Source organism: Mus pahari, chromosome 4 (genome assembly GCF_900095145.1).
Source record: "Mus pahari chromosome 4, PAHARI_EIJ_v1.1, whole genome shotgun sequence".
In the NCBI taxonomy this organism is placed as follows: Eukaryota; Metazoa; Chordata; class Mammalia; order Rodentia; family Muridae; genus Mus; species Mus pahari.
The window spans coordinates 80,530,071-80,542,476 of NC_034593.1; the positions used below are offsets into that span (position 1 = coordinate 80,530,071).

General features: G+C 47.1%; 1 protein-coding gene across 13 annotated transcripts in view; it reads left to right on the forward strand.

Annotated features, from left to right (window-relative positions):
• The first annotated feature begins 2,137 nt into the window (after nt 1-2,137).
• Tpm3 (tropomyosin 3) overlaps nt 2,138-12,406 on the forward strand; it is a 29,312-nt gene continuing 19,043 nt past the window's right edge. For 6 of the 13 annotated variants that reach the window (XM_021196834.1, XM_021196836.1, XM_021196839.1 and 3 more), the window contains exon 1: nt 9,238-9,585. In XM_021196834.1, the coding sequence (XP_021052493.1) occupies nt 9,454-9,585 (132 nt within the window). In that variant the 5' untranslated portion in view covers nt 9,238-9,453. Of the gene's footprint in view, nt 2,270-3,240; nt 3,367-9,237; nt 9,586-12,406 lie in introns of those variants that run through there. The other 7 variants (XM_021196828.2, XM_021196832.2, XM_021196833.2 and 4 more) reach the window with 3 other exon arrangements.

The following is a 12,406-nucleotide window of genomic DNA, read 5'->3' on the forward strand; positions in this document are numbered from 1 at the left end:
CCTCTGCCGCCTCTGCCTCTGCCTCTGCCTCTGCCTCTGCCTCTGCCTCTGCCTCTGCCTCTGCCTCTGCCTCTGCCTCTGCCTCTGCCTCCTGAGCACTGGGATTAAAGGCACGTGCCACCATACCCAGTGCCTGTTGTTTTTTGTTCCTTTGTTGTTTTTTTGTAAAATGTTGGTAATGGGGACCAAGACCTCACAGACACTAAGCAAATACCCTACCACTGAGCTACAACCCCAGGTCATTACATTATCTTTTATTACATTTATATAGTGTTGCTGTCTTCAGACATACCAGAAGAGGGCATCAGATCCCATTACAGATGGTTGTGAGCCACCATGTGGTTGCTGGAATTGAACTCAAAACCTCTGGAAGAGCAGTCAGTGCTCTTAACTGCTGAGCCATCTCCCCAGGTCTGTGATTTTTTTTTTTTTAATTTTTTTAATTTAATTTAATTTTTTTTTCAAGACAGGGTTTCTCTGTATAGCCCTGGCTGTCCTGGAACTCATTTTGCAGACCAAGCTGGCCTTGAACTCAGAAATCTGCCTGCCTTTTCCTCAACCAAGTGCTGGGATTAAAGGTGTGCGCCACCATGCCCGGCGTGATTTTTTTTTTTTTTTAATTAAATTTCTCTCCATAACTCTCCTGAAAGAGAAGTATACGGAGCCCATGTTAACCGGGAAGGCTCATGTGGAAGTGGGCAAGAGCTGAAATTTGAGGATCAACTCTTTATATCTCTTGCCCCCTGTGGTAGAAAGGATGTATCTCTCCCTCTTTTCTTCTTTTGTTCTTGTCTTTTTCTCCTCTCTATTGCCCTCTTCCCTATCAACCCATGTCTTTTATCTGGTTCTCTCTTGTCCCCCTTCCCCGACTGGCCTCTCAACTGGGGGTGTTTGTTTGCTTTGCTTTCTTCCAACAGCAGGAAGTCTCTCCTCACAGTCTGTTATAGCAGTCTGCTCCTAACAGGGATGCTCTCAGGAGGGAGCCGGCTCTGCCCCTGCCCCCACCCTGATGCTTGACTCCGTTCCCACATTGCTGTGGTTTAGCCTCGACACTAACTATCCTTGACATTATGAACTAATTAGAACCACTTCTATTTGCTCTGCTAGCTCCGGTCCGGTCACCTTGAACAGTGTCCGCTCCTCTGGCATAGATGGGTATATGGCAACTGTGTATGGGATCAATTGCCACCTGTCAATAGCAAGATTCCAAGTGGAATTATGAACATGGCTGGCACTACACTGGGGGAAGTAGAGCTGGTAGATACTATAACGGCATGGTGGACAGTGGGCTGGGCAGGGGGCTACAGAGGGAGCAGTCGAAGAGGAGTAGAGGAAAGCGACAGTCTTCAGTATGGATGTGTGGGTACGAAAGCTCTATTTTAAGGTCGCTATGAGAAAACGTGATCTTGTTCTATGACCTCCTTGTTTCTCATCCCACTTGATACCCTGAGATACCCTTTCAGATCCCAGGCCTTCTACTTTATCCTATGGCCTTTACAGACTAATGTCTCCTTGCCTATTAGAGAATCCCAAAATAGCACAGCAATCCCAACTGTCAATCTGGGGGAATTGTCAAAGATCATGAGTGGCCTCCCATCGTCACTTGTTGACCACGCTCCTTAGATACTCTCCTTAGATACACCAGGGATCCAAAGACCAAACCAGTAGAGTTTGGTCCATATCCAATATAGTCCAAGGGGAAAATGAGAGATCTGAAGGTTACTAGGACCTCTCTGGTGGCTAGAACTGCTAAAGTGCCCTTCTGGTCTTCAGTGTTCTCCCCTCTTCTGTCCCTCTACTTTTGAGGGACCCACAGATCTGCCAAGAACGAGTGGAAAGTTTCAAGGTCAGGGAGAACCTCCCCCACCCCCACTTTCCATTGTCTAAAATCAGCCTCAGCTGTTGCTCAATTTTTTTTTTCTTGCTGGTGATGTCAGTCTATCAATGTGTCCGACCCTGTGTTCCCCCGGGGAACAGTGAAGGGGTGGGAGGGAGCTAGAAAGACCATGTTAGGAAGAAGAGGTGGGGCTGCAAGCACAGATAAAGGTTCACACTTGGGGAACTTTGCATGACCCGGGTGGCAGCCCTTCCTCTCTGGCCCCAGCCTCCAGTTCTCCAGTGTTCACAGGTGAGCCACCAACGGTCCCAGCTCATGATGGAGGCCATCAAGAAAAAGATGCAGATGCTGAAGTTAGACAAAGAGAACGTTCTGGACCGAGCTGAGCAAGCTGAAGCTGAGCAGAAGCAGGCAGAAGAAAGAAGCAAGCAGGTAGGTGCTGGTATGGACCTTTCTCACTTGCTGGTTGCAAGACAGAGATGGTCCGGGCAATGGTGGCACACACCCCTGTAATCCCAGCACTCAGGAGGATGAGTTCCAAGGCAGCCACAGGGGCAGGGGGTTCATGGGAGAGACAGTGACCACTGGGCCGGCTACTTTTTTGGGTGAGAGGAATGCCCCAGTTTCGATGAAGCCCCTCCTCCTGAACATCTAGGGCAGCAGTTCTCAACCTGAGAGTTGAGACCCCTTTGGGTCATTGACCCTTTCACAGGGGTTGCCTAAGACCACCAGAAAACACAGATACTTACGTTATGATTTAAATAGTAGCAAAATTAAGTTATGAAATAGCAATGAAAATAATTTTATGCTTGGGGGTCTCCACCACATGAGGAACTGTATGAAAGGGTCTCAGCACTAGAAAGGTTGGGCACCATTGCTTTAGGGTATCCCCTTTGGACTGTCCATATGACCTTGAGAAAGCCAGTGGCCTCTTCTGTGCCACAGTGTGCCTGCTGGACTTAAGTAGAAGTAGACCACGTTTTGAAGAATGTCTTACTTCTAAAGCAAAAGGTAAAGCATGATCTCTCTCTCTCTCTCTCTCTCTCTCTCTCTCTCTCTCTCTCTCTCTCTCTCTCTCTCTCTCTGTAACATCACAGAAATCTTCCCCACTAGATGCTCTCTCTCTCTCTGTAACATCACAGAAATCTTCCCCACTAGATGTTTATCATTCAATAGTCTTGCATTAAAGCACTAGATGACTTGGTCACCCTGAGGCCAGACATTATAGGGTCTGAGTTGAAGCCATAGCCTGACGCCTGGACATGGCTGACGAAGTGTGTCTCTCCTGGAGGCTGGGCTCAGTGGTCTCTGGAGTCCAAGCACACACCGTTGTGTTTATGTCTTTGTGTGTTTATGTCTTTGTGTGTTTATGTCTTTGTGTGTTACTCTCCGGGCTCCTCCAGCTAGAGGACGAACTAGCAACCATGCAGAAGAAGCTGAAAGGGACAGAGGATGAGCTGGACAAGTATTCAGAAGCTCTAAAGGATGCTCAGGAGAAGCTGGAGCTGGCAGAGAAGAAGGCAGCTGATGTGAGTATTGGGAGATGGCTTATTTGCCTTCTTACCCATGGACTGTGCCAACATAATTCTCTTCCACATAACAATGTGCTCCTCCGTTGGGATATACTTTCTTACTCAAAGACATGTCGAGATTGAGAGCATAGTTCAGTGATAGCATGCTTTCCTAACATGCATGGATCCCTGGGTTTTACACTAGTGTGCGCGTGTGTGCACGCGTGAGCGAGGTCTCATTTCTGTACTATTCAACCTCCCTCACAGTAATCTAATGACCTTTTCCAGAACGTAGACAAAGAAGGGGCCTCCACATCCAGATGCATGCTCTCAGGTATTCACTTCCTCCCCCATGCCACATTCTTGGCTTTTGTGTACAAGGTTTGGCATGTGCATGTGTGTATTAATAGGGACCCTCTCATCTCTCAGTTACCCAAGAAAGCCAGCTTAGATTTCACAATAGAAAATGGAGGTCACACTGACCCTGGCCCTATATGGGTTTATTTGTCCTAGCCAAGGTGGACATCTGCCTTTATGCCATAGCGATGGTACAGGGAACTCTGATCATAGGAGAGCAGTGATGATCAAGGGTGAACTATAACAGAAACCTAACAGAAACCGGGACACAGGCAAAGTTAGTACCCCCAGATCTTACTCTACAGCCCTGAATAAATTACAGAGTTCTTTTTTTTTTTTTTAACAAATGATTTTTTTTTTAAAGATTTATTTATTTATTATATGTAAGTACACTATAGCTGTCTTCAGACACTCCAGAAGAGGGCGTCAGATCTTGTTACCGATGGCTGTGAGCCACCATGTGGTTGCTGGGATTTGAACTCCTTCGGAAGAGCAGTCGGGTGCTCTTACCCACTGAGCCATCTCACCAGCCCCCAAGTTACAGAGTTCTTAAGGGCCTTTTCCACTCTTAAAACTAAAATGATTTGCCTCTGCCCACCTCCTATCACAGTTTGGTACCAACTTTCCTTCCTCATCAACTGCAAAGAGAAATACCAGACCAGATAGGACATCTGCTTTGAAGAAAAGTACCACAGGATGGTTTATTTTTTATTTGGGGTACTGGGGATTAAATCCAGTCCCCTGACCAGCTACATTTACTTAGCCCATAGAGATTTTAACAACAACAACAAAAAGATATGTCAGTTACACAGGCATCTCTCAGCATTCAGGTGAGGAGAAAACTACAAGCTGATGTTATTTTAAATCACGTTTGGTTAAAGGACAGAGTGGTTCACTCACAACTAATGCTTTTAGATGCTCACCTTCAGTCTTTGCTGTGAGGCATCTGTTCTTTTCTTTTCTTTTCTTTTTTTCTAATATTTTTTTTAGATTTATTTATTTGCTGGGCAGCGGTGGCACATGCCTTTAATCCTAGCACTTGGTAGGTAGAGGCAGGAGGATTTCTGAGTTGGAGGCCAGCCTGGTCTACATAGTGAGTTCCAGGACAGCCAGGGCTACACAGAGAAACACTGTCTTGAAAAAAACCAAAAAAAAAAAGATTCATTTACTATATTTAACTATTTATTATTACTAATATTTAGATATAAGTACACTGTAACTATCTTCAGACACACCAGAAGAGGGTGTCATATCTCATTATGGGTAGTTGTGAGCCACTATGTGGTTACTGGGATTTGACCTCAGGACCTTTGTTAGAGCAGTCAGTGCTCTGACCCACTGAGCCATTCTTTAGCCCAGGCTCTCCTCTTTCAATGGCTCAGTGTAGTGTTAGAGTACACAACACAAGAGATTAATGATGCAAATCTGGTGACACGCACTAAACTCAGCCTCAGTGTCTAACAGTCCTATACAAGCTGCTACTTCTCTGTGTCACCACTACCTGGCTAAAAAATTTAAATATGTAAAATTTTGTCTTAAACATTTTAAATCCTCAACTTACTCCTGTCTCCCTTGTTACCTTCTCACATATTCAGTAAGTACCTCTCATTGATCTGTATAAGAACAAGAAATTGACTGGGCATGACAATACATGCCTTTACTCTAGCAGCTGGGGGGGGGGGGGCGCAGAGGCAGGCAGATCTTTGAGGCCAGCCTAGTCTACATGGTGAGTTCCAGAACAGCTATGGCTATAGAGAGAGACTCTGTTTCAAACAAAACAAAACTACAACAAACAAACAAAAAAAGAGGGGGAAATTTGTTGAGACAGAAGCAGGAAGAAAGGCATCTTTTCTCTAAGTACCACCTGTGGGTTAAGCCCTTCCACAGCCTGGTTTTTTAAGTAAAGTATTATGAGAACACATTGTCTAGTGTTTTTTTTTTGTTTTTTTTGTTTTTTCTCTTCAATTAAATAATTGCTGTAGAGTCCACATGACCTGTAAGCCAGACATTCCATCTGGCCCTTTACTAAAACCTTGCTGACCTTTGCTTCAAAGAGAGCAAGAAAGCAAGGAGAGTGTCTGTAGGAGCTGGGGAGAGCATGGACCAGCGAGGATGGCTGAGGTTTAAGTAGAGAACAAAGATCGTAATGTGCGCATCATTGTGGAGAGGTTGCTCTGTCTAATACAAAAAGGGCTAACAGCTCAGCCTCTGACCTTGAGATTAATAAATAAGTAAACGGGAATGAGGGAGCCAATTGCTACGTGTCTACACTAGTAGTTTGGTTATCTGAGAAGCCTTCCTGAATGTGTGGGATTTTTTTTAGGGCTGCTTGAACAAAGAGAGGGCACTGGTTTGCCAAGGCTAGCCCAATCCTGTTTTTTCTTCCCAGAGTTTAGCTACTATTATAGTTTTAAGTTGTAGCAAAATATACATACACAAAGTACACAGGTTTTTTTTGTTTTGTTTTGTTTTTTTAAGACTTATTTATTTCATGTATGTGAGTATACTTCAGAAGAGGGCATCCGTTCTCCATTACAGATGGTTGTGAGCCACCATGTGGTTGCTGGAATTTGAACTCAGGACCTCTGGAAGAGCAGTCAGTGCTCTTTAACACTGAGTCATCTCTCTAGCCCCAAAATATGCAATTTTAACCATGTTTATGCTACAGTCTAGTGACAGTAAGAATGTATATTTTGTGCAACCATGTGTAAGATCCGTGTGTGTGTGTGTGTGTGTGTGTGTCTGTGTATGTGTTGTTTATATGTGTATGCTTGCCTGTGAGGGTCTGGAGGCAGAGGTAGACTTTGGATGCCTTCCTCTATATCTCTCCACCTTGTTTTTGGAGCCAGGGTCTCTCACTGAACCCAGAGCTCACAGATTATTGAGACTAGCTGGCCAGCCAAGTCCTGGGATCTGCTTGTTTCTGTTCCCCCGCCCCTCCCCCCAGTGCTGGATGCCCAGAGCCACAGCAGGCTCTTCTGGGTGTGTTGGGGAACTGGATTCAGTCCTCTAGGTTGTGCGGCAGGTCACTGGTGATCCCAGCCATAAGATGCTCTTAAGCCAAGATGAAATCAGAAGCTGTTTAGGGACAAATGGGGGAAAGAGGAATGCAAGGGGTGGGACTCAGGACACAAGAGTCACAACGCCCTTTTTTTAGGAACAAGTGTTGGGAGGGATGAGGAAATGGAGACAGGGATGGTCACACACACCTGTTGGTATGCTGTATCCTTTGTCACCAGGAAAACAATAGCACTGGTTGGCCTTCTCGCTGCCAATCCATCATGCCTCTGAAAGCTATCTGGAGTCAACCCATCTGCTTCCCTAGATCATAAGGAGATTATCTGTACAAAGGAACCGGCCTCTGGAATGCAATTTGGTGTTGTCTCAACTTTGGTTGGCTTTGAGCAGGTCTAAGGGTTCAGGGAGGTACAACAGTGCCACCTGCTGGTCAGCACCCAGATGACAAAAATTTTCACCAGCAACTCCTCTGATGAGACTTAATTCAAAACAAGCTTGAGAAATACTTAGGCCATCAAAACAATTTTCCTGCATGTCATAACTTTGTCTTCTGTCTTAGTTCCTGGGGAGGCAGGCAGCAATGAATGTGTATAGGATACGCTACTGAGAAAATTATTGTTTGTCCAAGTTGTTTTTTGTGAATAGTCTCATTCTTCAACAGTCTTTTTTTTTTTTTCCTTCCAAAAGAAAGGAACATCCTGAGACCTAGAACCAGGTATGGGGAGCAGCAAGTGTTTTCTGAACCCAGAGACTCCACAGAGCTAAATCCCCAACCCCAAGTTAATATTCTTAGTTCTAAATCCTCTCTATATCCTATTTCTCAAGGGAAGGGAAGAGGTTTATCAAAGGAGGGATTTGTCATTGTTAGTTACTGAGAAGGCAGTAGAAATCCAGAGAAATAAAGATAGGATGTGATAGTTCACACCTGAAATTTCAGTTCTTAGGAAGCTGATACAGAAGGATCCAGAGGTTAAGACCATCCAAAATTACAAAAGTGAGCTGGAGGCCAGTCAGGACCACCTGAGATACAACCGCAAAACACAAAAATAAAGTAAAGCAAATAAAAACTCGGGAAGCAGGAGCCAGAGAGATGGCTCCGTGGTCAAGAGCACTGGCTGCTTTTCCAGAGGCTCTGGGTTCAATTCCCAGCAAAGATAGGGTAGCTCACAACCATCTATAATGTAGTCTGGTGCCCTCTTCTGGCATGCAGGTGCACATGCAGATAGAGCACTCATACCTAAAATAAATAAATGATTTTTTTTTTTTTTTCCGAGACAGGGTTTCTCTGTGTAGCTCTGACTGTCCTGGAACTCACTTTGCAGACCAGGTTGGCCTCGAACTCAGAAATCCACCTGCCTCTGCCTCCCAAGTGCTGGGATTAAAGGTGTGCGCCACCATCGCCCGGCTAAATGGATCTTAAAAAACAAAACAAAACAAAACAACCCCAGAGAAGCAAAGGGAAAACAAAATAAATCTCTTTATAGTTGTACTTCCAGAAATCCTGAATGGTAGGGCCTGTAGAAGTAGTTTTTAACTCATTCTTTGGAGTACCTGAAAGCCAAAGTGAAACTAATGAAAGTTACTACAATTTAGAGGTGAAATTCCACAATCGTTTTTGCTGTTGCGCCAAGGATATGATAGAGGTATAAATACCTTGTCTACAAAAGGGATTGTACATGAGTATTAAATTACCAAATCCTGAATCATTCCAGAGGTCAAAGAGGGTGACATGCTAACTGCTCATTCGTATGGACTCTCTCAAAAGCTACAGGAGACAAGCTTGCTATTCAAACAAAACACCTAAGTCCAGAGCTGATCCTAACAGAACGCCAACTTGCCCATCTCTCCCATCTGGTTAACTTCTTCCACCTTTATTGACTTCCAGGAGATGGGAGAGAACCGTAGCAACAGTTTGGGGGTTGCTTTGAGACAGCGTTTTACGTAGCTCAGACTAGCCTTGACTTCACCACGTAGCCAAGGATGACCTTGGATTTCTGCTCTTTCTGTCTCTACCCACTAAGTACCGAGATTATGGATAGGTGCCACTAGGCTAGTGTAAGTGCTCCTGGAGATCCAGCCCAGGGCTTCGAACGTGCTGGGCTAGTGCTCTACACACTGAGCAATATCCACAGCTCCTCCTAATAGATTTTCAAAGGAGCTCACTGGGACTCCTTGCAAGATGAAGGCTAGGGTCTTCTAGGCTTGTCTCAGAACCTGGTCTTGGAGTCTGTCGTAGACTGAGTAGAAGTGGAAGCACATGGGATATTTTATATTGCGGAGCGGGAGCAGATGCAGTGGTAGGGAGGCACCGGATAAGAGAGGGGTCAACTGCGTACGTGTTCACGACAGCACCATTTTAGTAAATGGGACAGCCATTGTTGGGAGGCAACCTGGTGGGTGAGGCTAGACTATGAAGCGCCTCTCAGTTACTATGGTAGCCTTACCAAACCCCGCCCCCCTTTACTGGTCTAAGGAAAGACAGCCCCGAGTGGTCGCCTAGGGTTACTGGGAGGCTCCACCCTTCACTTTCTGCCCGCTGCCCCTCGAGTGGACTGCGTTCCCGCCTGCTTGGCAGGGGGAGGACGCGCGGTGGCGGCGGCGTCACATCCGGGCGGGTGAGTGAGTTCCGGTATTTCAGGGCGGAGCAGGCGGAAGTAGGGTGAGAAGCGGCTCCAACGCCGAGCGGAGGAGGTAGGAACCCGATTTCCAGAAGCAGCTTGGTAGGGCACCATGGCCGGGAACACCACCATCGAGGCGGTCAAGCGCAAGATCCAGGTTCTGCAACAGCAGGCTGATGATGCGGAGGAGAGGGCCGAGCGCCTCCAGCGGGAAGTGGAGGGAGAAAGGCGGGCCCGGGAGCAGGTACGCACGGAGAGTCGAGGCGCAGCAGGGAAGGGCTCGGCGTCCCTCTGCTGTGCTCAGCTCCATGGAGCCCTAGAAACCCGAACGAGTCGTGGAGTCCCAAGGTGGGGTGGGGCTCGATTACGATGGCCCGGTAAGCGGGTGCGGAGGAAACTTAAGTGCTCGCGCGAGCAGGCTAGACCCTGGAAAGAATGGAGCCCCGCGCGGCGCGGGCTGCCCTCTCCCTTTTTCCCCCCAGCTCATTCATTCGGTCCCTCGGAGCCGGGCGCGGCCAGGGGAGGGGCTCAGCGGCCCTTCCCTCCCCCACTCCTCTGCGAAGGGTGGGGACCTTTTACTCTCGCTTGAGGTTTCCGGTCTGAGGGGTAGAAGTGAGTGCTGCTCTGGGCTGGGAGGGGCCGAGCGTAACCTGTGAAAAATGAGGGTGGGAGGTGGGGACCGCCGGAAAGCCCCCGACCTGGCCCACTGGCTGCTTTTCCGCTCCCTCCTCCTGCTCAGGAAATGAGCCAGCAGTTGGCTGAGAGGAAGCGCGGTTCCCTCCCTCACTGGCCGAGCTTAAGGCCGCCGCGCCACCTCCCAGCCTCGAGCCTGGGGACCTTTTCTAACTAACTGGCACTCCCGCCCCTCACTTGTGAAGTGGGAGAGGAGGTGGTACTTCTCCCGTGGTTAGCAAATGTCGGAGCCAGCAAACTTCCTCGACCCTGCCCATCAGGACCTGGAAGGCTGGAACTCCTGCCAGATTCAGGCCTGAAATGTGAGCAGTACAAATTTGACTTAGAACATTTCTCCTAAGCTGGTTGATAAGGGAGTGTGTAGCAGAGAGTCAGATGCCACGCCAGTTTCAAGGTTCCTGACTGATTGGAACACTGGAGGATGGAACAGATTAGAGAGTGGCACTGCTGATTTCGAGGGAGGCTGTTTTCTCAGTTAACCCAGTACAGTGGGTTTTGTTCAACTGAAAGTGTGAGTGGGATGAATGGATTCCTGCTTACCATCTAATGAGAAAGGCCTCTTGTGGCTTACTGGAGTTCTTCACTGCTCTTGCTTTTGGTGTCTTTTCTCTCTTTTTGCTGTTCATTTGAGGAGTCGCAATATTTTTGAGGGGCGAAAGGAGTGAGTGTGGAAAAGGAGAGCACGGCTCCCTTCCAAGATAATGTTTAAACGTTATTAAAACGCTTTATAGGGCTGGTGAGATGGCTCAGTGGGTAAGAGCACCCGACTGCTCTTCCGAAGGTCCGGAGTTCAAATCCCAGCAACCACATGGTGGCTCATAACCATCCGTAACAAAATCTGACGCCCTCTTCTGGAGTGTCTGAAGACAGCTACAGTGTACTTAAATATAATAAATAAATAAATCTTTAAAAACAAAACAAAAGAAACAAAAAAAAAACCGCTTTATAACTGGGCACAGAGAGGACAGCTGGTCTTTACTTCACCCGTTCCTAGGTGTCCAGTATGGTGGTTTGTGTCCGTGTGTATTCCCAGCAGTCCTGCCTAAGACTCGCAGGTGCTGGAATTACTGTGGGCTTGCTTGGCCCCTCCTGGCGTGCCTGCAACTTCTCCTTATCAAGTCTAGTGAGCTTGCTGTAGAGATGAGGAAGTCTTCAGAAGGGAAAATGGAGAGCGTGGTGGAGGGAATTGGCCATGTGCTGCCGAGTGTTAGGCTGACATCTAAGTGTGGGAGTGGTTTTAGGGTAGGAAGGGTGTGTCTGTCTCTCCCAGAGTTCGGTCCTTTTCCTTGTAGGCACATTTGGCACTCATTCCTTTATTCTGTGTGATGTCTCTGGGATGATGATGATAAGCCACAAGAGTGAGTGTTTGCACATGTTCAGGGCTTACCACAGGCTTATTTCACAGAAGTCTCCTGAGGAAGGCCTCAGAAGGAGGAAGTAGGGTGGTAGTTAAATATTGATGAAACTAGTATCTTTGTGAGCTTTTGACTTTTTGCACTCTCGAACTTTGAGCCTCTACTGAAGAGTCACAGAAGGAAGAGGGATGCTTGAGTCACCTCTTGTAGGGCCACTGGAATGTGGGTTTTGTAGTCTCCTCCTGCCACAGTACCTGGTGGAATCCTATATTGTTAAATTAGCAGACTGTCTTTTTCCCTTTGTGTGTGGATCCAAGCTGCCTCTGTTAAGCTAGCCGTGAAGGTTCTGAGGTAGGACTAACAGCTTGCTCTCTGTGGAGTTTTACTTTCACCTTGAATTCCCTTTGTATTTAGTAAGAGGGTTCTATTGTTTTTAAAGCAGTGCTGGGATCAGACTTGGGGCCTTACCCCAGACAAGGTTTCTTCCATTCAACTACACCCTGCTTTGTCTAGACTTCAACAGGTGACAATGCAAAATTTAAGTGCACTTATTGTTAGCGATAAAACGATGTATAACAGGAACACACTTACCTGCCCCGCTGGCCTTGGGTTTCTGGACTCAGCTGATCCTTCTGCTTTGCCTCCTGTGTGTTCAACTGCCACGCCTGCGTCTCCACTGTTAGCTTTCCTTCTTAGTACTAATTTTATTCAGATGTATGGGTGTCTGACCCCCTTGAGCTGGAATTGCAGGTAGTTGTGGATGCACCTCGAACCCCACCATGTACTGGTCCCAGGAGCTGAGGTCTGCAAGAGCAGCTCTCCCTGCTCAGCCATCTCTAGCCCCACTGTAACCATTTTTTATTTATTTATTTATTATATGTAATTACACTGTAGCTGTCTTCAGACACTCCAGAAGAGGGAGTCAGATCTTGTTACAGATGGTTGTGAGCCACCATGTGGTTNCTGGGATTTGAACTCTGGACCTTTGGAAGAGCAGTTGGGTGCTCTTACCCACTG